The sequence below is a fragment of the Notamacropus eugenii genome, chromosome 1 (assembly GCF_028372415.1).
Source record: "Notamacropus eugenii isolate mMacEug1 chromosome 1, mMacEug1.pri_v2, whole genome shotgun sequence".
Taxonomy (NCBI): domain Eukaryota; kingdom Metazoa; phylum Chordata; class Mammalia; order Diprotodontia; family Macropodidae; genus Notamacropus; species Notamacropus eugenii.
Window position 1 is genome coordinate 413315620 of NC_092872.1, and position 25462 is coordinate 413341081.

A 25462-nucleotide genomic window follows, 5' to 3' on the forward strand; every position below is an offset into this window, starting at 1 on the left:
CCAGATGAAAATATGTGAGAGGGGCAACTAGAGGGCAAAGTAAATAGAACACCAGCCCTGGAGTCAGGAGGACCTGAATTCAAATTCCACTCACTCCAGACACTTGACACTTACTAGCTGTGCCGGCAAGTCACTTAATCCCAATTGTCTTGTCTTCTCCCCTCAAAAAAAAAAAAAAAGATAAAGGGCATGCATGGAAAGCCCAGAATATAGCAAATCTATTTAATAGATTCCAAGGAATTCTGTCTTTATAGTATGGAAACTTCTTAGGGGAGAGCTGAACAAGAAAGTGACATGATTTCTGGAGGAAGGTGACCCACTGTGCTAGATGGATTGCCGGAGAACAAAGCAGGAAGCTATTATATAGAGGTGAGGAAGGTCTGAACTAAGGCAGGGGGTGTGGAAGTGGAGAAAGGAAGTCTGATAATAAATAATAACTTATTAGTTCCAATTTAAAAGGGTACGTAACACTCTAAAAGGGTTTTCCGCCTAACAATCCTATCAAGTCAATGGTGTGGGCATCCTCAAGGTGACTATCCCGACACCCTGAGTGCCTTGTTCAGTCCCAACGCTAGTAAGGGGCAAAGTCAGCATTTGAACCCAGGTCTTCTGATTTCAAATCCAGTTTACTTTTAATCCTTACTTTGGTGAGTTTCTGTTGCCATCGACAAACTGGGGCTGATAATGCTACTCACGTTGAACCCAATCAATCATATATTAAATGCCTAGATGCTGGGGATACGGAGACACAAAAGAAACAAACCTTGCCCTGAATCAGGAGAAACAACGTATACACGTATGGATACAAAACGTATACAAAGTAAATTCAGGGGGAGGACCATTACTATCATCTGAAGGATTAGGAAAGCTCTTCTGTAAAACTTTTAAAGGAAGCTAGGGTCTCTCAGAGGCCGGAGGCGAGTGCCCAGCGCATTCCAGGCATAAGGGACCGTAAAGGCGTGGGTTTGGAATGCAGCGTAGGCACACTGTGGGACAATCTGGCTGGAACTGAAGGGAGCCTGAAAGGGAAGTAGTGTGTAAGGAGCCTGGAACGGAAGGCTTTTTTGTTCCAGAGACAATAGGGAGCCGCTGCAGCCTCTAGAGCAGGGGAGTGACAGGACCAGAACGGTCCCTTAGGAATATATCTTAGACCGAGGTGGGGGTGATGGATCGGAGCCTGAAGCAGAGAGACGGATTGGGAGGCACGGCATTCCCCAGCGCACAGTTGCATTAGCCAGTGCAGCGTAGCATTGCGGAGGCCCCCAAAGCGGAGGCTACCCGGGTCGGAGAGCCCGGGGTCGGGCCGGAGCCGCTAGGTGTCCTCGGCGGTGGGGTCGGAGGAGGAGGAGGCCGGCGGCGGGCGGAGCCGGGCACGGGGGGCGGGGCCTCGCCGTGCTCAGCCATGAAGCCCAGGCCGCCTGCCCAGGCCCGGGGCCGGCGCTAACCCTGGGCTGCTGCGGGCCACGGGCCCCGGCCCGGGCGAGCGGCTCCCTGCGCGCGGCGGCCGCCCGGCTGCTCACCATGCCGGCCAAGCAGCAGCGCTTCCAGGAGCCCGAGGTCGGCTGCTGCGGAAAATACTTCCTCTTCGGTTTCAATATTGTCTTCTGGGTGAGTGGGGTGGGGGGGAGGCCGAGGGGGGAGGGAACGATCCGGCTGCACCCCGTCTGGGGGCTTCCTGAGGGGCGAGGGAGGCTGCCCCCCGAACCACCCTCCCCCATGCATTTCCTGGGCTTCCCGGAGAGAGTCGCCCTCCCTCCCCTCCTTTCCCTTCCCTTCCCTGGGAAGAGGGGGAGGGGAGCAGCTACACCCCACCCCCTTCTTTCCCTGGGGTTTTTGGGGAGCTGCCCTGCCCCCACCCACTTGGCTTGCTTTCTTGGGGAAAGGGAGGAGAAAAGAATACTGAAGAAAGGGCTCTGCGAGGGGTCGCCTGTCCTCCTGGCTAGCCACTCATAGGCTAGACCTGCTGCTTCTCAGGCTGGGGTGGGGGGCGGGAAAGAAGGGGGGCAGCTCCCCTTGGAATCGATTGCATGAAGTGTTCTCCTGCGGGGCCCCCATTTAAAGTCCCAGACTGCTGGCAGCTCCAGACCTGGGAAAGAAAGGTTTGAGTGTATGTGGAAAGGTATTTCTTTGGAGAGTCACCCCACCCCAACCCCCAGTTTTCTCTCTAGGAGGAGTCACCCTTGCAGAACTTAATTAAGGGGGATTTGAATACTTGGTTTTCCCGGTCACCTAGGAACTGGGTCAGTGGAGACACAGAGTTCCAGAATGCCATCTTTGCCCTCACCTCCACATTTTGGGGTTAGGTGTGGCCCCTGTGCTGATCAGGGCCTGTTTCTCCAGGCCGATTGCTAGCTCTGGCCTGTTCTGTATACCATTATTTTTCCTACCGCTACTCTCTCTGTATCATTGTAATTTCTCCAGCTTCCCTGTCTTAGACCTGCTTTTCTTTTAGCCTGAACCCAAGACCTTCCTCATGGGAGGGACCTCTTCAGCTTGTAGTGGCTCATGGTCAGAGAGTGGGCACAAGGGGTGTCATTTAACCCTTTTAACTGGCTGAGAGCCTTGGTATCAGTTTATAGCATAGGATTTATAACTGGAAGGGACCTTAGAGATCATCTTAGGATCATTGCCTTAAGTCTGGGAAGGACTTCCTCGTCCAACTCCCACAGAGGGGGAGAGGAATAGGCCAGAAAGGGACCTCCTCAAGGCCATGTAAAACAGGCTATAAGTGGCTGAGCCTAAACTTGAATCCAGAACATTTTACTCCTTATCTTAGAAGGCTGTCCACATAGTGCTCTTATTACCTCAAGAGAAAGAACCTCAGCAGGAAATTGGCCCCTCTGCTCTGGGGGTAGCATATATTTATTAGTCATCCCACAGCTGAGAAGGCTGAGGCTCCCTGATTTGGTCCCCTACTTTCTGCCAAGTCATCTGTGACTTCTATTTTCTTGCCCCTCAAAGACAATCACTAACATCTCTCTTCTCCCTCCTTCTCCATTCCCTTAGCACCTTTCCATGGGACGATTGCATTGACTTCTTAGCTAGGTTCATCCCTCAGACTATGCCCCACTCATTTGACAGCTATCGTTTACTGCTTTGTGTTGCCAGTTGTAATCATTCTTTATGAAGTAGCTGTTCATGCCCTTTAGTGACTCCAATGCAAACACAGTTAATGGTAATCTGGTTAGCTCACTTCCATAGTACTCGAAAGTTTTAAACACACTTTCCTGGAAACTGTATGAAGAATGTAATGCCAGTGTGATCAGCCCCGATTTTTTACAGGTTTTGGAGAGGCAATGTAGACTAGTAAGGACTATTTGCTGGACTTAAGGATGAGGAAAGACTTGAGTTTAAATCCCATATTTGACAATTAATAGTTGTGTGACCTTGGGCAGGTCACTTAACTTCTCTGAGACTGATGAAGACATCTGTAAAATGAGGCTAGTATTTTTCTTATGTACCTTCACACAGGACTGCTTTGAGAAAACTGCTTTGCAAAATCATTAAGTGCTTTGTAAGAGTGAATAAAAATAATAATTATTATCTTGTTTTCCTTTTTCTTCTGATTTACCTTGTTCTTATCTTTTTATGTAATATAAATATTATTGTTGTTAGAGATGAAAGTGAAACTCTGAAAGCAGAAGTTTTTGCCCAAGGTTACAAAGTTTGTGTTTGATCTCATGGGGAGGAGCATCTTTTCTATCTCACTCTCAGTCCCTCTTGATGGCCCAGGCACCAGGACAGCAGAGGTTTCTGGGGACCAGATAGCTCCTGGGGATAATACCCGGCTCAGGTACATGTTCCCCAGGTTGTGGTCAAGAGTGACTGGGGTAGGTAGGCCTGCCATTGGGGTGCTGCACCTAACAGGAACAGTAGAGTGTGTTGCCCATACTTACAGGCCTGCTCACTCCTAGCAGACATACCTGAATTCCTTCTTCTTCCTTCTCCAGCTGTTGGGGGCTGTGCTGCTGATCATAGGCCTGTGGGCCTGGGGAGAGAAGGTAAGCACCAGTGGGGAGGGAACAAGGGAGGGAAGAAAGGGTAGGGGGAGAGGGAGTGTTTGGGTACAAGCCCTGAGGATGGCATATAGGGCTAAGTTGAGGAAGCCATTGGGGTAGAGGTGGGACTGTTTTTGTGATTTTCAACCTTCCTCCATGCTGTGCGTTCAGGGTGTCCTTTCCAACATCTCCTCACTCACCCACCTGAGTGGCCTGGATCCCGTGTGGTTCTTCGTGGTGGTTGGAGGTATCATGTCCGTGCTGGGCTTTGCTGGCTGCATAGGGGCTCTTCGGGAGAACACCTTCTTACTCAAGTTTGTAAGTGAGGGATTATTCCCTCTCCCTGGGGGTAGGGGTGCAGAGTTGTTTATTAAAGAATTGTAAGGCTCTGTACTAGGGGGAGGGATCACCTCTTAAAGTGGGTGAGAAGAAACTCATGGCCAGTGACCCACGCTGGACTCAGGGAGCTCAGCCAGGTTAGCTTGAAACAATTTGAGAAATAACTTTAAAGGGAGAATATAATTAGAAATAAATATAAAAGGAAACTTTCCCTTGCCAGCTTAGGCAGTCTTTAGACTTCCTAAGCTGTCTCTCACTACAGTTGTCCAAGCCAAGGTTGGCTTATAATTCATTCTGTGCTGGAAGCCTTAACCCAGGGTGTCCAGCTGCCTGGGGAAGAGACAGTATGATGATGTTCCGTAGTAGAAAAAGATTGACCTTGGTGGGCTTGTCACTTACTACCTGTGCCTCAATTTCCTCCTCATCTATAAAATGAGAGTGTTGGGCTAAATGACTTCCAAGGTACCTCTAGCCCCGGACTTTCTTTTCTCCAACCCTCAATTTGAGATTTGCTTATCTGGGACCATTGGCTCAGGATTATTGTTCATTCAGTAATTCTAGGCTCTCTCCTAACCCATCCGAATACCTCCCAGTGGCATGGCAGGTTTAGGCAGTTCAGCCTACATATATACTTTAAGGATTCAGCAGTCAGTCAATCAGCAAGTTGTTTTGGTTTGTGCCAAGTACAGTGCTATGTGCCAAGAATAAAAAAACTTGATAAAACTTTTTTGGTCTTTAGTCCTTCAACAAATCTATGATGCAGGGTTAGAGCACAGTGGCGCCATGCCCTGCTAGATGGGCTCTTCACGAGCTACTATGGCTCCAAATATTCATCCCCTGGGGACCATCTTCCAGCTGATGAGCCTCCAGAGCACACTTAGCTAGGCTGGTCTTTTGATTGTAGAATATACAACTCCATTGCTGTCAGAGCTGCTGCTGCCGCTTTGTTGACAGAGCCTCCTGGAAGCTCCCGAAGCTAAGACATTGGAAGACTTGTGGTATAGAAAAAAAGAGGCCAGGCTCTGGAGTCAGAGGACCTGAGTTCAAATCTCTTCTCTGATGCTTACTACCTGGATGACTTGTGTAAGGCACTTCACCTCCATGGGCCTTAGTTTCCTCATCTATAAAGTGAGGGTGTTGGACCTAGATCAGAAGTGAGGATGTATGAAATCTGGATTCAGTCAAAGGGGCGCACTTGAGGACCTAGAGGGCCACATGTGGCCTTGAGGCCCAAGATTCCCCATCCCTAGACTAGATGATCTCTGAAGTCTTCTAATTCTAGAAATATGACCTTGTGATTTAGGGGAGTTGCTAGCCCTTTCCTTTGCCCCCTTTTCCCAAGGGAAAGATTTTTTTAAAAAACCCTCCATTTCTCTATAGCACTCTAAGGTTTACTAAATATTTGCCTTGCTATCTGAGGGGAAGGTAATGCAAATATTGTCATAGCCAGATTTTAAATGAGGAAACTGAGGTTCAGAGAAACATCATGACTTCTCCAGGATCACATAGCTAACTTTTACTAGTAAAAGCCCTGAAATCAATCAGTTGATCAATCAGCAAAGGTTTATTAAATGTTTACTATATGCCAGGCACTGTACTAGGCCATGAAGATACAAGGACAAAAACTAAACAGTCCTGCCCTCAGGGAACTTATGTTCCATCAGGGGAGGCAACATGTACATATATAGGCAGGTAAGTATACATCTGGAGAAGGAAATGACAAACCTTTCCAGTATCTTTGCCAAGAAAATCCCAAATGGGGTTACAAAGATTTGGACACAACTAATCAACTAAACCACACAATATACCTATAAAATCGAGCTGATTTGGGAAGGGATGTGGGGCAGGGGAGAGCACTAGTAGCTGGAGGCACCAGGAGAAACCTCATGTAAAAGGTACCACCTGAGTTGTCTTGAATGATACTAAGACTGAGGTGAGGGGGAAATGTGTTTCAGGCATAGGGGATAGCCAAGGTAAAAGCATGGAAGTGGGAAATGGAGTGCTCTGTTGAAGGAACTGTAAGAAAGCCAGTTTGACTGGGCCACAGGGAGGGTAAATGGAAAGAACAAGTGGTTCTTGGACAGGGGAAGTAACAGAACAAATAACAAGGCACAGAGGACTTGGGAAGTAATGACCAAGAGATGGTACCTTACCAAGAGGAGAGTGTGTCCAAAGGTTAGAATGGACTGGGGCTCTGGATGGGGCCATGGACCAGCATTGACTTTGTAGCAGGTATAGAATATAATAAGGTTGAAAGGGCTTTCAGTGACAAACACAGGCGTTTTTATTTGATCCTAAAGGTAACAGGTAGCCATTGGAGTAGCCATTGTATAGGATGGTGGCAACATGGTCAGACCCGTATTTTAGGCAAATCACTTTGTCAGCTATGTAGATACAAGGCTTTCATCACCTTAAAAATAGAAGACAACATCCCTCGCTGTGGAAGGAGCCAAAGACTGGCACATCCATCACTGAATGCCCTTTTGCTACCACTGAAAGGAATCCCTTACCTCAGTACCTTTCTATACCTATTTGCTGGTAACATCTGATCTGTAGCCATGTTTCTGAGGTAGTTCTGCTAGCAGGAGACAGTTTATGGAAATTAAGAAGAGACTGGGAAGTAAAATTTGAATCTCAAGCAGGCCTTTCCATGCCCTCGCACCCCTTCTCCCCCAGCCTTCAGCCTTCTGGTAGACATTGGAGCAGGAATCACCTGTCCCAGGGATGGGGGCCATAGATAATCATTGGTTCTTAGAGCTTTAAAGGCCTTTAGAGGTCATCTAGTCCAGCATCCTTTTTTTTACAAATGGGTAAACTGAGTCCTGGAGCTTTGAAATGATCTACATCAAGTTAGAGGCAGATCTAGGACTAGAACCCAGATTTCCTCACTTCCAGTCTAGTGTTCTTTTCATGACTCCAACCTGCCTTTGCCCTTGTCCATTACCCCCATGGTCTGGGTGGGTACAGGGCTGCGAGTAGGATTCAAGCTGAATTCTACCATCTTCAATCACTCTGTGTCTGTCCCCTCCTTTCCAGTTCTCAGTGTTCCTCGGGCTCATCTTCTTTCTGGAGCTGGCCACCGGAATTCTGGCCTTTGTCTTCAAGGACTGGATTAGAGACCAACTCAATATATTCATCAATAACAATGTCAAGGCCTATCGGGATGATATTGACCTGCAAAACCTCATAGACTTTGCTCAGGAATATGTGAGTCATCAAAGTTTCAACTTTGGTCCAATGGGTGCCCTTGACTTCTCTCCATTGTGGGTGGTAAGATTAAGGCGGTAAGGAAGGAGGACCCATAAGAGGAGCGTCCAGCAGCTTTATCTCCCATATAAGGTCATGATCCCTGCAGCAATTTGGTTTAGGTTTGGAGAGAGGAAAGAGAGGGGGGCGGGTATGTGTGTATGTCTGTGTCTCTGTGTGTGTGTGTGTGTGTGTGTGTGTGTGTGTGTGTGTGTGTGTGTGTGTGGTTTTTTTAGTGGGAATAATTTTTATCCTTCCCTTTGAATACAAACTAATAGCTTAAGACTCACATTTCTATAGTACTTTAAAATTTGTGAATTTTTTTCTTCACAATAAGCCAGTATTATTCCCATTTTACAGAGGAGGAAATAGACTCACAAAAATTAGCTGTGTTTCTTGTCCATGGCTAGTAAGTGTACAGCTCACCAGCCTGTAGTTGAAGAATCCAGAAAATTGGGACATTGCCCATCTCCAGTCCAATAGCACATGTTCTGTTGCCCACAGTTTTCCAAAGATCACTGAGGGTAGCTCAGCCATCATATCTGCCTGTTCTTTCACTACTGGGGATGTAGCCCATCTAGGCTCGAAATCCAAATCCTACTCTCAGACATGATCTTCTTAATAACCAGCTGTTCACTTCCCAAATCTGCCTTTCCCTTCTGAAGCCCTTGTCCTTCCATGGGCAGTAGTGATGAAAACATCACCTAAGGTCTTTAGTTTATTTCCCAGGTCTTCTAGATCCTTCCTGATGCTTTCTGGGTTCTTTTTTAGCAATATTGTTTATCCCTAGAATCGCTAGGAATATCACTAGGTTTGACACAGTTTTCTGAGACTTTCTGTCACAGGTTTGTAGGTCTGAGGAGGCAGCATGCCTCCTTATTTATCACTCATGGTCATTGATAGATTCTCAAGTATTCCTCCTTGTCTCTTTCTTAGGATCTGTACCCTGGTTTGGGTTCTCATTATCATTATTATAACAGGAGAAGTTGCTTCCTCTTCTCAGGATACAGCCCCACCCTTTCTGGAAAAAGCATCAAAATGTGCCATTGTCCCAATGGTTTTGCCAGCCTTTCTTCTCTGTGGCTTCTTCTTTTATGCTCCAACCTTCTTAGGAATTCTTTCTGTCTCAAATTCTTTTTATTCATTGTTCACTAAAAACACCTCTTCTATTCTTTCCAGGAATCTTTCATTCACAGTGCTAAGCTGGAGAGTCTATAGCAGGCTGGGATTCTTAACCAGAGTCCCTAAAGTTGTCTTTTAAAGAAAATATTTTGCTAACTGCATTCCAATATAATTAGTTTCTTCTGTAAGCCTATGCATTTTGTTTTATTCATTTAGAAACATTATTTTGAGAAGGGGGTCCATAAGCTTCAACAGACTACCAAAGGGCATCCAGGACACACACAAAAAGGTTAAAAACTCCTAGTATAGGAGTTTGCCCTTGCATTCATGTAGTTGTTCCTTCCTTGCCTCTGGATGAATCACAGACTTTGTTGAGTCTTTAGGTCACTGGAGCACTTTCCTGACCCTTCGTATTTGCCTAGTTCTCTATGGCTCTCAGCCACTGGCTCAGTACTGACTGAAGTTTGCAGCTGTCCTGGAGCTCTCCAGTTAGGTGGGCACAGACCCAAACTTTTTTCTCATTCTGCTTGGCTGGTGTTGATTCACAGATGCTGCCCCTGCCTTAAAACCAACACCATAGCTCCCCTCAGCCATTGTTTCGAGAGGGACTGTTGAGGTCTGAGGGGTGCTGGGGACCCCAAGATACCAACATGCCAGGTCCTGCTTGAATGAATTCGACTTAAGCCTTCTTAAACCAAAGTAAAGCAAAGTTTATGAAAGATTCGCCATGCTGGGTTGACTCTTAAGGAGCCTAAGCATTTGTAACACTTGTATTAACAAGCGGGCCAGATAGAATCTCAGCTAGACAGAGTGTGAGCTGGCTTGAATCTGAGTGTCTTAATGGAGGCGAGATGGAACTTATATACAGAAAGTCCGTGGGAAAGATCTAGAGATGGTCTAGTGGTCTAGGAGGAGGGTCTAAAGATCCTGATGGGATTGGGGTAACTAGTTATGTAATCCCGGGTGGGAAGCAGCTGGAAACAGTTGGAAGATATCAGATAGTGCAGGTCTTGGGTGGGAAGCAGGTGGGCCAATACAGAGGTAACAGACTATGGAAGGTCCGGTTAGGCCTAGGGCAACAGATTTGAATATGAAAGACCAGATTAAGTGGGGAAGATTCCAGGGGATTTCAGGGAGGTTCCCAGAGTCTGAACCCCATCAGGTCTTTGGAGGAAATCCAATCTCTAGCCACCTCTGGGCTTTTTCTTTCTCCTGTCTCCTCGTTATTGATCAGGTATCAGACACTGCCTGCTTTCTTTTTCTCCTGGTACCTTTTACTGCCCCATCCCTCCTGCTCCTTACTTCTTCCCCTTATGAAGTCCAGAAAGGATCCCAGATCCTTTCCTCCTGCCAGTACTCCAAGCTAGTTACATGTTTCTTTCGGGGATGCCTGCCCCTCCCTGGTAGAAACTGACTCTACAGCCTTATGCAGGGTGGGAGGTAGAGCAATGGTTCTTAACCTGAGGTCCTGTAAACTTTTCAAAAATAGATGACTATATTTCCCTTTGTAACCCTATGTATTTTATGGATCTAAAAACATTTTTTATGGAGGGGTCCCAGGACACTGAAAGAGTTATGGGGATTTTGTCTCTGACCTTAGGCCTTTCCAGATGCATCATCATCAACTCCTCTTCAAAACTGGTGACCCTCAGTCCTCAGGCTCATACCTTTCATTGTTTTCTCAAGTAACCTGGTTCTTGCTCTCCACCCTTCAGCTCTGGACCTCTTGACCTTCCGCTTGGCCACCAGCTCTTATCTGGTTCTAGCACCTACTTCTCACATTTTCTTCTTCCCCCCTAGGCTGAACTTTTCTGAACTGGAGAATGTTTTCCTAGTATTTATTTACAATGTATTGAAGTATTATTTTCGAGAAAAAAAATATACAAATTCATAGGTTTATAGGATTATAGACTTAGAGCAAGAAAGGCCATCTCTAGTTAGCTAATCCCTTCATTTTACAGATAAAGGAATCTAGCCCCAGGGAAGGTTAGAGACTTGCCCAAGGGCACATGAGTTATTAAATGACCATCATTTAATAGTGGGATTAAATAGTCCTTCCACTGTAGGTTTTCTCTCTGCCAGGCAAATGCCTTGATTTTATTTCTTGTCTTCTGACCGAGGAGAAAGAAGGAGAGGAAGGATGAAAGAGAAAGAAACAGGTCACTCAAAGTTCACACTGGCCACCGCTGTCTTTAGATGGGCCAGATGAGTCCTAAGGAATCATCTGAGACTGACTTCTAGAAAGGATGGAGGCTTTCTAGCTTTTTTTATAGCTGAGGCCCACATCAATAATTTTATTTTTTTATTTTATTACTTTGAAAGTTTTAATTTTATTACTTTATTATATATCTACTGTGTGCCAGGAGGAGATATGTGGAGGAGATACAAATGCAAAAATGCCCTCAAGGAACTTAGATCTAGTTCTCTAAAGGCTTAGGTCTGTTTTAAAGACCCCTTCCTTATGATCTGCTTCTAGTTTGATTTGAGCAGTGCTACCTTCCTTTCAGGGCAGGGGCCAAAGGTCTGGGTAGAGGTCATGGGATGAATTGGGTACCATAGCAGGTACTTGCCAAGATCATGTTGCAGATGGGGCCAGGCCTGGCAGGGTTTAGGCATCATGTATTGGGGATCAGGCAGGGGACAGGAGCCTTGGGGAGGGGAGGGATCTTTCCTATTTTTGTACTCTCTCACTGGGCTTCTCTTCCTCCTAGTGGTCATGCTGTGGAGCCCGAGGGCCCAGTGACTGGAACCTCAACATCTATTTTAACTGCACTGACTGGAACCCTAGCCGTGAGCGCTGTGGTGTTCCCTTCTCCTGCTGTGTCAAGGATCCTGCGGTGAGCAGGGGCTGGGCTGAGGTGGGCAGGGATGGTGGGGGCAGCTCCAGCCTGGTAGGACAAGGGCTGAGAGAAGTGGCCTCTCCCCTCTGGCCTCCTTCCTGAGCATTACAAGCTTCAGCTCCCATTTGGCCAGAGCCCACCTTATTAGCATGCTGTTCTCTACGGAGGGTCATCTCTCTTTGCTCATGGATTAGACGCAGGGCCTGGTTGGCATTTTACCAGTGAGGTGGAGGGTCTAAGAAAGGTGAACTAATATTCCCTTTGGCCTTAGTCTGCAAAGCACCAGTCGGTGGGCAAAAATCCTTTCCCCCTAAACCAAACCAAACCAACAAAAACCCCCAAATTCAGTACCTTCTAATGGGAAAGAAAATGTTTTGATTATTCACATTTCTCTGTTTTTCTGCATTTTAGAACTCTAGAATGGCAGAGCTAGAAGGAACCTTAAAATGTAGAACATAATATCAGGCCTAGAAGGGATCATAGGACACAGAATGTGACAAGTGGAAGAGATCTTAGAATATAAAATGTCAGGACAGGGAAGGACCTTCAAACATAGAATGTCAGATCTGGGAGGGACCTTAGAACATAGACTATCAGAGCTGGGAGGGGGGACATTAATAGTTCACATTTCTGTAGCACTTTAAGATTTACAATAGTCCTAGGAGGTGGGTACAAGTGCAGAAAGAAAAGAGAGAAAACATGACCTGCCCAGTCTCACAAATAGAAAATGCAGGAGCTGAGAATCAAATGCAGATCCAGTGGCTCAAAAGATGACAGTCTATGATACCCAGCACTCTCTTAATATCATGATGCACTGATATTGGGAAATCCAGTGGCCTGGAGACTGTAGGGTGTCTGTGTCTATTTTGAGGGGTCCCCTGGCCAAAAGTCCTCAAGTTTCTGTGTTTTCCTGAGGATATGACTTAGAATTGAGGGTCTGTCCAGGGTGGATTGATCTAAATGCATCAAGACAGCCTGGGAAAACGTGGTACTGATCTCTGAGCTGGAAGAGACCTTAGAGATCTCTAGGGTCCCTGGTGCCTGGGCAGGAGACCCCTGCCACATCCCTGACCAATGAACTTCCAGCCTCTCCTTAAAGACCTTCCATGATAGGGGTTTTCCCTCTCGCCATCCCCCAAGGCAGCTCATTCTGTTTTTGGATGGTTCTAGTAATGAGAAAGTTTTTCCTCTTATGGAGCCAAAACATCTCTGCTCCTTGTGATCACTATTTCTAATTCTGCTCTCTGGAATCCAGCAAAATAAATCTAATCCCTCTTCCCCATGACAGTCTCTCAGGTACTTATGATCATGGTATTTCAGGGTTGGAAGCAGACTTAGAGATTATTTAGAACAAACTCCTCATTTTACAGATAACACAAATGAGACTAAAAGATGAAATTGCTTGTTCAAGAGTCTTGAAAACAATTTTCAAGACCCTTTTGAAGTCTTTTCCGATACAGATATCCGCAGTTCTTCCATCCATCTGAAGGTGTCGTGGTTTCCAGATCTTTCCCCATGCTCATCACATTCCTGAGATCTGTCTTCCAGCTTGTCAGTGATGTTTCTGAAATAGTGTGTCCAGAAGTGGACACCATCCTTGAGATGCTGTCTGACCACATCTGAGAACAGGACAAAGTCTCTCTGTTCTTGAGACCTTCTGAGTGCTAGCCTTATGTGAAACTCTAGAAAACTGATTGGGGGAAACACAAGAGAAGAACCAGGGTCTGGATTTATAGCCTAAACATCCCTAAACAGCTAGTTCTTTTTTAAAAAAAAGTGTATGTTTTTGCCCAGCTTGGTACCATGTACATGACTCTAGTCCCTGCTTCTGGTGAGCCTCAGGTGGGTGGAACACTCAGGTTGGGGTGTTCTGAGTTACAGCAGGGCCAAAGACAATTTCATGCCTGTACTACATCTTTTACCAATCAGATGAGCCCCTGAGGAGTTGAGGCCCAGGGTACAGTCTCCCAAGTAGATCATTTTTAAAGCATCTGCATTTGGTGCTATTTACACTAAATACAGGTAGATGCCATCTGATAAAGTCATACACTTGACTTCAAAGCACTATGGAACAGTGCCCCATAGGATGAAGGATAATATAGTGGGATTTTACTACCTGAGGGTGAAGTTTGGATATGTTGTGTTCAGGGTATTCATAGAGACAGTGTAGTATAGTAGGAAGTTTTGTTAAGAAATAGTTCCAGATAACCTAGTAATAATTTTTTTTTTTTTTACAAATTTACAAATATGTTTATTTTTTGTTCTTATATCATTTCTGTTTCCCAGTGTAGTTTTCTTCTTCCCAGAGTTATTCCTTACAATAAAATAGGAAAAAAAATTCCACAGAACTAAACAGCCTTGGGGGGGAAAAGAAGTCTGATTTTCTATGCAGCATTTCACTCTAATTTCTGCAGAGAACTTGGGGGAGGTATTTTCTCCCACCCACCCATTCTTTGCATCTGGCCTTGGTCGCTATAATTCCACAGTACTCTTTTCCATTTATATGTTGTGTTCTTTGCGTATATTGTTTTCCTGAAGTTCTTCTTACTTCACTTTGCATCAGTTCACATACATCTTTCCATGCTTCTCTTGTATCCATTGTGTCAGTGACTTCTTATAATGCAAGAATATTCCATTACATTTATGTACCAGGTTTGTTTAACCATTAATTGCTAGGTGATCATCTGCTTTGTTTCCCATCCATTACTACCCCTATAAGTACTGCTTTAAATAATCTGCTGTTGAGGGGATCCTTCTTTTTGTCACAAACTTCCACGAAGTATATACCTTGTGGTGGACTTTCTGGATCAAAGGTGATGAATGTTTTAATCACTTTCATTGCATAACTCCAGGTGGTTTTCTAAAATAGTTATACCAGGGGGCGGAGCCAAGATGGCAGAGTAGAAAGACGCACATACACATAGCTCTGAACCCACAACCCATAGAATGGCTACAGGGAAGTAACTCACGGCGAATTCCGCACCCAGAGGCCACGGAACATAGGAGCGAGGGAGATTTCTGTTCCAGAGAGACCTGCAAACCTCTCGCGGGGGGTCCTTCGCGCCGCGGACTGGGCGCCGGGACTGGGAGCTGAGTGCAGCCCTGCCGCGGGCCCGCGGCACCGAGAGGAAAAGATCCGAGCAGGCTTCACAGACAGGATCTCCAGCGGCCACGCGGGTCCCTCCACCCACAGAGGGATCTGCAAACCTCTCGCAAAAGGTCCGTCGCGCTGCAGACACAAAGCCCAGCCCAGACCTGCTGCGGCCACGGCTGCGGCACCGAGAGAAAGAGATCTGAGCAGGCTTCAGGGTCGGGATCTCCAGCGGCCGCACAAGTCCCTCCACCCACAGGTGACAGGGGTGGGTGAGAGAGTCTCTTTGGCGGGTCGAGAGGGGAGTGGGGTGCCCCCATAATTCAGGCCCCCCCCCGGGAGGTAGAAGCTGAGAGGCGGCTGCAGACAGGGGCTCCCCAAGCGGACGGGAGCTTGAATCCATTGCGGAAGGTCTGTGCATAAACCCCCTGAGGGAACTGAGCCTGAGAGGTGGCCCTGCCCCAACCTCAGCACCAGATCATAATCTCATACTGAATAGCAGCCCTGCCCCCGCCAAAAGCCCTGAGGCTGGAAGCAGCATTTGAATCTCAGACCACAAACACGGGCTGGGAGGATCAGGAGGTGAGGTGGGTGTGAGGAAAATATTCAGAGGTCAAGTCACTGGCTGGGAAAATGCCCAGAAAAGGGAAAAGAAATAAGACTATAGAAGGTTACTTTCTTGGCGAACAGGCATTTCCTCCCTTCCTTTCTGATGAGGAAGAACAATGCTTACCATCAGGCAAAGACACAGAAATCAAGGCTTCTGTGTCCCAGCCCACCCAATGGGCTCAGGCCATGGAAGAGCTCAAAAAGAATTTTGAAAATCAAGTTAGAGAGGTGGAGGAAAAGCTGGGAAGAGAAATGAGAGACATGAAGTCAAAGCATGAACAGCAGATCAGCTCCCTGCTAAGGGAGACCCAAAAAAATGTTGAAGAAATTAACACCTTGAAAACTAGCCTAACTCAATTGGCAAAAGAGGTTCAAAAAGCCAATGAGGAGAAGAATGCTTTCAAAAGCAGAATTAGCCAAATGGAAAAGGAGATTCAAAAGCTCACTGAAGAAAATAGTTCTTTCAAAATTAGAATGGCACAGATGGAGGCTAATGACTTTATGCAAAACCAAGAAATCACAGAACAAAGAGAGAAGAATGGAAAAATGGAAGATAATGTGAAATATCTCATTGGAAAAACAACAGACCTGGAAAATAGATCCAGGAGAGACAATTTAAAAATTATGGGACTACCTGAAAGCCATGATCAAAAGAAGAGCCTAGACATCATCTTTCATGAAATTATCAAGGAAAACTGCCCTGAGATTCTAGAACCAGAGGGCAAAATAAATATTCAAGGAATCCACAGAACACCGCATGAAAGAGATCCAAAAAGAGAAACTCCTAGGAACATTGTGGCCAAATTCCAGAGTTCCCAGGTCAAGGAGAAAATACTGCAGGCAGCTAGAAAGAAACAATTCAAGTATTGTGGAAATACAATCAGGATAACACAAGATCTAGCAGCCTCTACATTAAGGGATCGAAGGGCATGGAACAGTATATTCCAGAAGTCAAAGGAACTAGGACTAAAACCAAGAATCACCTACCCAGCAAAATTGACTATAATACTTCAGGGGAAAAAATGGTCTTTCAATGAAATAGAGGATTTTCAAGTATTCTTGATGAAAAGACCAGAGCTGAAAAGAAAATTTGACTTTCAAACACAAGAATGAAGAGAACCATGAAAAGGTGAGCAGCAAAGTGAAGTCATAAGGGACTTACTAAAGCTGAACTGTTTACATTCCTACATGGAAAGACAATATTTGTAACTCTTGAAACATTTCAGTATCTGGGTACTGGGTGGGATTACACATGCACACACGCTCACATACACAGAGACAGAGTGCACAGAGTGAATTGAATAGGATGGGATCATATCTTTAAAACAAAATGAAATCAAGCAGTGAGAGAGAAATATATTGGGAAGAGAAAGGGAGAAATTGAATGGGGCAAATTATCTCTCATAAAAGAGGCAAGCAAAAGACTCATTAGTGGAGGGATAAAGAGGGGAGGTGAGAGAAAAACATGAAGTCTACTCTCATCACATTCCACTAAAGAAAAGAATAAAGTGCACACTCATTTTGGTAGGAAAACCTATCTCACAATACAGGAAAGTGGGGGATAAGGGGACAAGCAGGGTGGGGGGGATGATAGAAGGGAGGGCATGAGGAGGAGAGTGCAATTCGAGGTCGACACCCATGGGGAGGGATAGGATCAAAAGAGAATAGAAGTAATGGGGGACAGGATAGGTTGGAGGGAAATATAGTTAGTCCTATACAGCACAACTATTATGGAAGTCATTTGCAAAACTACACAGATTTGGCCTATATTGAATTGCTTGCCTTCCAAAGGGAAGGGGTGGAGAGGGAGGGAGGTAAAGAAGGTGGAACTCAAAGTGTTAGGATCAACTATCGAGTAATGTTCTTGCCACTAGGAAATAAGAAAAACAGGTAAAGGGGTATAGAAAGCTATCTGCCCCTACAGGACAAAAGAGAAGATGGAGACAAGGGCAGAGAGGGATGATAGAAGAGAGAGCAGATTGGTCATAGGGGCAATTAGAATGCTTGGTGTTTGGGGGGGGAGGGGATAAAAGGGGAGAAAATTTGTAACCCAAAATTTTGTGAAAATGAATGTTAAAAGTTAAATAAATAAATTTAATAAAAAAAAATAAATAAAAAAAAAATAAAAAAAAAAAAAATAAAATAGTTATACCAATTCACAACTCTACCAACAATGTATTAGTACTCCCATACTTGATTCCTCTAATACTGCCTGTTCTCATCTTTTATTATCTTTGTCTGTTTGACTTAGAGATATAACTTAGAGATAGCTTGATGGCCAGGGTCTTCATGGGCATTGCTATACTCTGAGTACTGCAGGCTGGACCCTGCTTAGAGACTCCCTTAACCCCTGTAGTACCTCTGGAAATTCTAAGGGGTCTTGGGCCTTTCCCTATCACTGAACACTAAGTTCAGGTCAACCAACCATTTCTTTATGCTGGGTCCTGAGAGGAATACAGAATAGATCGATCCTTGGGTTCTACCTTTAGGAAACTGACAGCATTCTAGGAATGAGATCTGCCTGTAGGATAGATTAGAGCAGAAACGGACTCTTAGGGACTGTCTAGTCTTATTTTCCAGATGAGGAAACTGAGGCCTAGAGAACATAATTGAATTTTCATTCATTAGTGACAGAACCTGGGGCCCCTGATTATTGAGAGTAGGTTTTCCTGACAGGCTGGGGATGGCATGGGGTGTCATCTGATGGGCTGAGCAAGGTTGTGAAGCGTAGGCAAAACCCAGAAATAAGAAAAATGTTGGCTCCTTGATGGGCTGGAACTGCCAACTCACTTTTGAAGTTGTGTCCCCCACTCCTGGCAAAGTACCTGACACATAGTAGGCACTTTAGTAAATCCGTATTGGTTGGTTGGTTAATTGAAAGACAGAACAAAAATCCACTCTCTAATAAGTCTGTTTTTCCTCAGGAGGATGTTCTCAATACCCAATGTGGCTATGATGTCCGGCTCAAACTGGTAAGAGGGAAGTATGGAAGTGAGGACCTGTGGGAGTGGAGACTGTGTGGGTGGGTGGGTGGGGCAGGTTACTGTAAGGTAACTGTTCTCTAATCTCTGGGGACCTTAGAGGTTGGTTAGTATGACTCCTACCACATGAAGGAGTCCCTGCTTCCAGTATTCCTGCTAAAGGAGGGTTGTCTAACCTCTTCTTGAAGCCCTGCAGTGATGGTGAGGATTCTGGGAATGGACAACTCCCAACTGGTTGGAAGTTCTTCCTTAATTGAATCCACTTTCTCTTCCTTGTGTATTAAGTCAGTGGTTTTATCTCTGCTCCCTACATGGGGAGGACTAGTTCATTTGGTTCCACCTGACTCACCCAGCTCTTACCTTTGGCTCCAATAAGCTACGGCATGCACAGTGGCCACGGGCCTGTAAAACTGTCTCCGCAGATGAGCTAAACCAGGTTGAAGATAACCTACAGCTTCAAACCTGTCAGTAAATTTAGGGGGATGTCTACTCCAAGCATGTGAAGACCTTCCCTGGTAGAATGGGTGGATGGGAGCACTTCAGCAGGCAGCTGAAGCAGGTGCTGTGGAGCACTTAGACCTTGGTCAGTCATTGAAGACATGGAGGTCATCCACTGCACCCTGGGCCTTCAACAGTCATCCTGACTTTTGTTCTGCCACTGGACTGACTCTGGGAGAGAGAGTGAGGCTGACTGCTTTGTACAACTCTACCTCACTTAAATCCAGTTCATGCCCATGTGATGTCTTTGGTACTCTTTGGGAAAAAAAAGGACAAATAATAACCTCTGCTCCCTTTAGTTAAATAGAACGAATCTGCCCACTCCTCCTTATGATCTTTCTGACTTTTTAAAACATGTCATATCTCCCTCTTCCTGCCTTTTCTCTCAGCCAACCCTCTCCAGTTCCTTTGCTCTTCCTTTGGTGTGGTTTTCAGACCTTTGCCCTTCCCACATGGCCCTTTGATTTTTTGCTGCTAGGAGGACTGGGTGGCCCCCTGAGCTCTTAGGAGGCTCTTGGAGAACTCCTATTTCCCTGGCCCTGAGTAGCATATAACCCTAATGCTATGAGGTATTGGTAATACAAGAATTGTTATCCCCATTTTTCAGATGAGTAAACAGTGACAGAGAGGAGGACATATGCTAAAAGGGGCAGGCATAGCTAGTGCCTGTACCATCTTGGCCCTCCCCAGTGTGAAGATTCTGAGGAATATTGCTCTGGGACTCCCTTGGGTGGAAAGGGCATTGGAGAGGAGGTGGTCAGGTATTGGAGGTGGGGATAGAGTGGGGTGGTTAGGGAAAGGTTCCTGGGGAAGGTAACATCTGAGTTGGAGGGACCTTAACTGCTAGAGATGGAGTATGAGAGGGGATGAGAAAAGAGCATGCTTGAGATGGGAGAAGGAAAGACTTAGTTTGTCTGGAATGTAGACTTTGTGAGAGATAAGGCTGAACTGGGACGTTGGAGTCAGATTATAGTGGACCTTGAATGCCAGGAATCTATATACTTTCTTTGAAACACAATAGATAGGCACTGAAATTTTTTGTGTGGAGATATGACTTGGTCAAAACATTGCTGGATGAGTTCACCTCAATTCTGTGTTTATTAAGCTCTTGCCACAGGCCTTCAGGGAATTTACTTTCTTTGTGGGGGAAGTGGTGGAATACCACTTAGACACAGATAAGAAGAGCCAAAATCTAAATGAAATGCAAACTTAGTCCTTGGGGGTGGGGCGGTAACCCCTGGGGAAGTCAGCTTAGGCCTCTCTTGCCCCGGAACCTTTGAGGTGGAAGAGCATTCCTGAACTGTGGGTAGGCCAGGAGACCAGCAATGGAATGTAGCCCGGCCAAGTGAGCCAGTCTGGCTGGAGCTTAGAATGTTCTGGGGGTGGGGACGGGAAATGTGCTTCTGGGTCAGCTTCTTCACCTGTACATTTAAAACTTGGACTGGAGGACCTCAGGTCCTTTCAGTTCTGAATCCTGTGGTCTTATCTCCCTTTGAGGTTCACAGAGCCGTTCTCTGAGATAGGGCAATATAAGAATTGGACGTTTGGTAGACTGGAGCTAGACTGCATGGCTTTAAATAACATAGAAGTTTTAGAGACCATAGGGAGGCACTTAGAAGCTACTAGGAACATCATTGGAGCCCTGCTGGGTTGGGGAAGACTAGGGTCTTATAGTCTTAGACTAATGGCCACAAGATCAGCTGAGAGTTTATTACCATTGTATGAATACAAGTCAGAGAGCCTGTCTGTGCCTCAGTTTCCTCATCTGTAAAGTGGGGGTGAGAATACCTACCAAAAATAGTTATGAGGAAAGTCCTTTATAAACACTATGGAGGTGAGTGGGGAAGCGATGTTAATTGCTTGTACTTAATTCAAAGGAGCTGGAGCAGCAGAGCTTCATCCACACGAAAGGCTGTGTAGGCCAGTTTGAAAAGTGGCTCCAAGACAACCTGGTGGTGGTGGCCGGGGTCTTCGTGGGCATCGCCATGCTCCAGGTACTGCAGGCTGGGCCCTGCTTAGGGGCTCCATTGTCCCTTGTGCTACCTCCTATAATCCTAAGGGGCCTTGGGCTAGCCCACTTGGGCTGGATCAGGTCCACTAGTCCACCAGCCATTTCCTTGTGTCGGGTCCCCAGGGGTAGGTGGAGGAGTCCAAGCCTTGGGTCACTGGGGGAGGGAGAAGAGACCAAACCTTGGGTCATCATGAGGAGGCAAAGGAGGCCAAGGCTCGGGTGCTGCCCTCAAGTAACTTGACAGTATTCTATGAGCCAGAGGCCCATAGGATAGATCAGAACTGTAAGTTACTCTCTAATCCATCAATCTTATTTTCCAGGTGAATAAAATGAAGCCTCGAGAACTTATGGGACTTTTCATTAAAATTAGTGGCAGAACCTGGGGCCCCTGACTCCAAATCCAGCACAACTTCTATTATGTTGCTCTTCTACAAAGTAGTATGTGGAAAGATCGCTGGATTTGGAGTGAGAGGGCCCCCAGTTCACATGCTGTCTCTGGGGCAAGTCACTTGGCCTCAGTTTCCCCCTCTGTAAAAGGGTGTTATACCAGCTGGCCTCTGGTCTTCTGACAGCAATCACTCTAGTAAACCAGGAAGGTTATGCATGATCAGGACAGTGAAAGAGGGATAGGAGAAGATGGCTTCTTAACACTGTGAAGGGGGGTGGATTTCTCTCTGCTCTGGAGAGTAGGGACTGGGAGGGAAGAGGGAAAGGCTGAGTCAGGGTCCTAGAGGAAGTGGCACCTGAGGTGCATCCTGAAGGGGAAGTAAGGGTGATGGGGGAGGGGGAGAGCTGGGGGCGATTACAGGCAGAGTTAGTGGGATGACATACAGGGAACACTGAGTCGTCCGGTTTGGCTGGGGCATCTTCTGTGAGGGGGAGTGATGGCACACAAGTCTGGCAAGTAAATGGGAGCCAGATTGTGGAGGGTTTTGAATGTCATGCTAAGGAGTGAAGATTATATTCCATCCTCATCATAATAAGAACAGCCTCCATCTTTTCAGTGACTGAGGGGGGCCAGATTGGACTCCCTAGCTCTGAGCCTTCCTAGCTCTATCACTTTGACCTCTTGGGGCCATCTTCATCACCTAACAGATTTAGGGCTGAGACTGAAGGATCCCTAAGGTCCCTTTCAGTTCTGAATCCTGTGGTCCTGTCTCGCTTTCAGGATCACAGATCTCGTCTAAGAACATTGTGAGGTGGGGTCATGTAAATATTAATACTCCCATTTTACTGATAAAAAAACTGACCTGCAGAGAGCAAAGTTATTTACCCAAGGTCCTGCAGCTTGTAAAGGACTGAACTGAGGGGGTCACACTCAGGTTTTCTAATTTTCAATCTAGGGCTCTACCATGACCATTGATGCCCTGGCTCTAGCAGGATGGGCTGCAGATGGGGAAAGCCTGTTAGAAGTTGTTACACTACAATAGATTGGTTGTGATGGGGCCTTGGACCAGGGGTGTGGGGGCCATGGGGAGGGAAAATGGGATCAAGGTGGAACAGGGCTTATCCTCTGACCCCTTGGTCCTCTTCATTTTGCAGATCTTTGGCATTTGCCTGGCCCAGAATCTTGTGAGTGACATCAATGCGGTGAAAGCCAATTGGTGAGGGTGGAGAGGGTGACTCTGAGCCAGCAGCATCCAGGCCTCAGAGGGTGGGCAGCCCTGGCTGGGGCCATAGGAGGCTGTGCAGATGAACTCCAGGGGTGACTTCAGCAGGCCCACCTTGAGGGGCCCCCACTCAGCACCTTGCTCCATAGCCTTGGCACCCCTGAGCTGATGCAGTCGGGTGGGGCTGCAGGGAGGGTATTTATATTTAGGTTACAGAGAACTGTACAGAGTGGGGGTGGGGTATGTGTCCAAGCTGGGGCAATGTAAGGGGCGCAGCTGCCTTTTCCCTCCCCTGGGCACAACTGTGAAGTCCAGAGATGATGACAAGGACTTCTGGGGTGGCTGGTTGTCATGGAAACAGCTCCATGTAATGAGGGGTAGGGGGAGAGTAAAAGACTCTAAATTGGGTACTGGTTCCTGAGAGTCGTGATAAAAGGAACAGTATCATTCCCTGATGCTACCCAGACCCCAGACCCTGGGGTGAGGGGGGAGGGTGTGTGCTGGGGAAAGCTGGGTTGGGGAGGGGTTCTGCTGTTGCCCCACCAACCCTATGGAGACTAATAAATTGTCCTCACCCTCACTCACTTGCTGTGTGCCTTCTGCCTGTTACTGCACCACACTGAGAGACCCTGCGTGAATCCTGGCCTTTCCTAGGGTGGGAAGCGGAGGCAAGAGGCTTGTCTGTTTGGTTCTTCCTCAGATCATAGGACAGGAAGAAAGAGGTGTAGTAGAAAAAAAAACAAAATGGGCTTGAAGTCAAAAGACCCAAGTTTGAATCCTGACTGTCCCTTATGGGACCACGAACAAGCAACTGCACCTCTGGGCCTGTTTGTTCATCTGTAAAATATGGCATCTGTGAAGACCAAATGAAAGAATGGGCATGTAGTTCTCTTTGAACCTCCCACGGGGTCTTATTTAGAGATGAGGAAATAGAGGCCCAGAAAAGGAAGGAACTTCTTGTGTTGATAGCAGTGTCTAGATTGGAATACAAGCCCTCTGACTCCAGGGCCAGTGTACTTTCTATTGTACCACACTGGCTCTTTAATTAGTAACCATTCATTAAGTGCTAGTTTTTACTGGGGGTACAACTACAAAAGGGAGGTGGCCCCTGACCTCAAGAAACTTCTGTTCAGATAGATATTTAGCCATGTTGGAAAGTGGGATGAGGGGTTCCGTCTGGGGAATCCCATGAATGGTGAGCAGTTGTCACCCCCTTGCCAGTAGCATTGGTCATTTTGATATGCTGAACCAGAGATGAAGGGAGGGGCAGGTGATAAGACCCATGTGCTGACTTGCAGCATCTGTGGATATCTAGACTGGAGTCATAGAGAGGGGCCCTCTGAGGGAGAAGAACTTTGGGAGTCCTGACTCTACAAACATTTTAGGGCAAAGCCTTCCTCATCCATTTGTTCGCAGAGATATCACATTGGAAATGACCTCAGGGTTTAAATCTAGAGGTCTTAAGTGGGCTATGGCCAGTCATTTTGACCTTTGTCTCACCACTGGACTCTGCAGCATTCAAATCCAGCTTGCACAGAAGTCAAGATATCCTGCGCATAATACCATTGGACCTCTTCAAGGATGAATAACAAGGATCTTAACCAGGCTTCCCCAGGGGCTTTGTTCAGATCCGTGCATGTGGATGAGAAGAAATTACATCTTTATTTTCACTAACTTCTAACTGAAACTTAGCTTTTCCTTTGATTATGAATTAAAAAAAAAAGAAAACCCAAACATTCGGAGAAGGGGCTTCACCAAAGGAGTCCATGATAAAGTCAAGAACCCTTGCTGTAGTCCAACTTCTGTAGAAGAATCTAGAGCAGTCTTGACTGAAGATCATTTAGCTATGGGGAGCTCACTACTGAATGGGCCCATTTAAAATTTTCAGATGATATTAAAAATAATACATATGCCCCTTTTAAGATTCATGAAGTGCTTTCTAGCCATTATTTCTATTTGGTCCTGAAGAAACAAGCAGAAAGAGGTTAACTGACTTTTTATTGGTCAATGTATCTATGAAGCCAGGATCCAAACTCTTGACTATAAGTCTGATTTTTTAGCTTTCTCACTGTTTTCCCTAGTGCTTCCTGTTTGCTTTGCTCTGGGAAATCAAGGGCCCCGATGGGAAGGCCTTCCTTGATTGATCTTCCTTTAGACCCTTTTTGTTTTGGGGGCCAGGCTTCCAGGGCATTGGTGAGGGGGAGGGCTACTCAGAGGAGAGGGTGGTCCTAAATCCAGCCTGGTGAATTCTGCTGCCTTGTGGCCATCAGACAGGGCTCCAGGACAGTTTCGCAGTCCTCTTCCCTCCAGGTCTGGAGGGCCGGGGTTTCAGCTTCTACATTCCCTTTCCTTTTGGGGATCCCATTCCTCTCCCTCCACAGGGCAAAAGTCATTTTTGAGGGGTGCTATTTTCCCGGTGGTTTCTTGGAATTTATTATATTTAGAGATTTTTAAAACTCCTGGAAGAAAGCTCTGACCTTGGTATCTACTGTGCTGTTTTACCTTGAGCAATAGTCATCTTCTCTCCAGTCTCAGATCTCGTTCAGCTTTGGCATTTCTTTTAAGGGATCACCAGGCTCTGTGAGATCCAAAGGGAAAAGGTAACTTCTACCCATTAGGAACATCAGGGAAGACTTCCTAGAGCAAGTGGTATTTTGAATTGAGTTAAAGCATAGGTAGGAATTCATTTTTTTTGTAGGCATTTTTTTTTTTTGATATTGTAGGCGTTGAAAAGTGTAAGCATGGAGGCAGAGAAAAGAAAGGGATTTTTTTGGGGGGGGAGCAGCCTAATGGAGAGAAGTAATACATGAAAAAACTTGGGGAGTCAGGGTGGTAACAAATTGTGGAAGGCCTTAAATGCTAGGCAAACCAGCTTTACCTTTGTTCAGTGGGCAGTAGGGAGCCACTGAAGATTTTGGAGCGAAGGAGTGACATCTCTAACTACATAGTTGGTCTCCTTCCCAACCAGCCAAAGCAAGAGGACAAGTCTGGGTGATTGAGAATGTGGTGGTGTCCTTGGGCGTAGTGGCAAAGTATGGAAGAGGAGAGGGTTTGGGGGAAAGAGCATGGATTTAGTTTTGGAAATGTTGAGTTTAAGATGTCTATATCTACAGGCTG

The 25462-nt window shown here is 46.2% G+C and overlaps 1 protein-coding gene across 1 annotated transcript; it reads left to right on the top strand.

The window, feature by feature from the left end:
• Positions 1 to 998: 998 nt before the first annotated feature.
• TSPAN17 (tetraspanin 17) lies at positions 999 to 22929 on the top strand. Its single transcript, XM_072631103.1, has 8 exons — positions 999 to 1608; positions 3951 to 4001; positions 4170 to 4316; positions 7374 to 7544; positions 11417 to 11542; positions 18170 to 18217; positions 20602 to 20718; positions 22278 to 22929. Exons 1-8 carry the CDS (start codon positions 1522 to 1524, stop codon positions 22341 to 22343), a joined length of 813 nt encoding a protein of 270 aa, XP_072487204.1. The 5' UTR covers positions 999 to 1521; the 3' UTR covers positions 22344 to 22929.
• The last annotated feature ends 2533 nt before the right edge of the window (positions 22930 to 25462 follow it).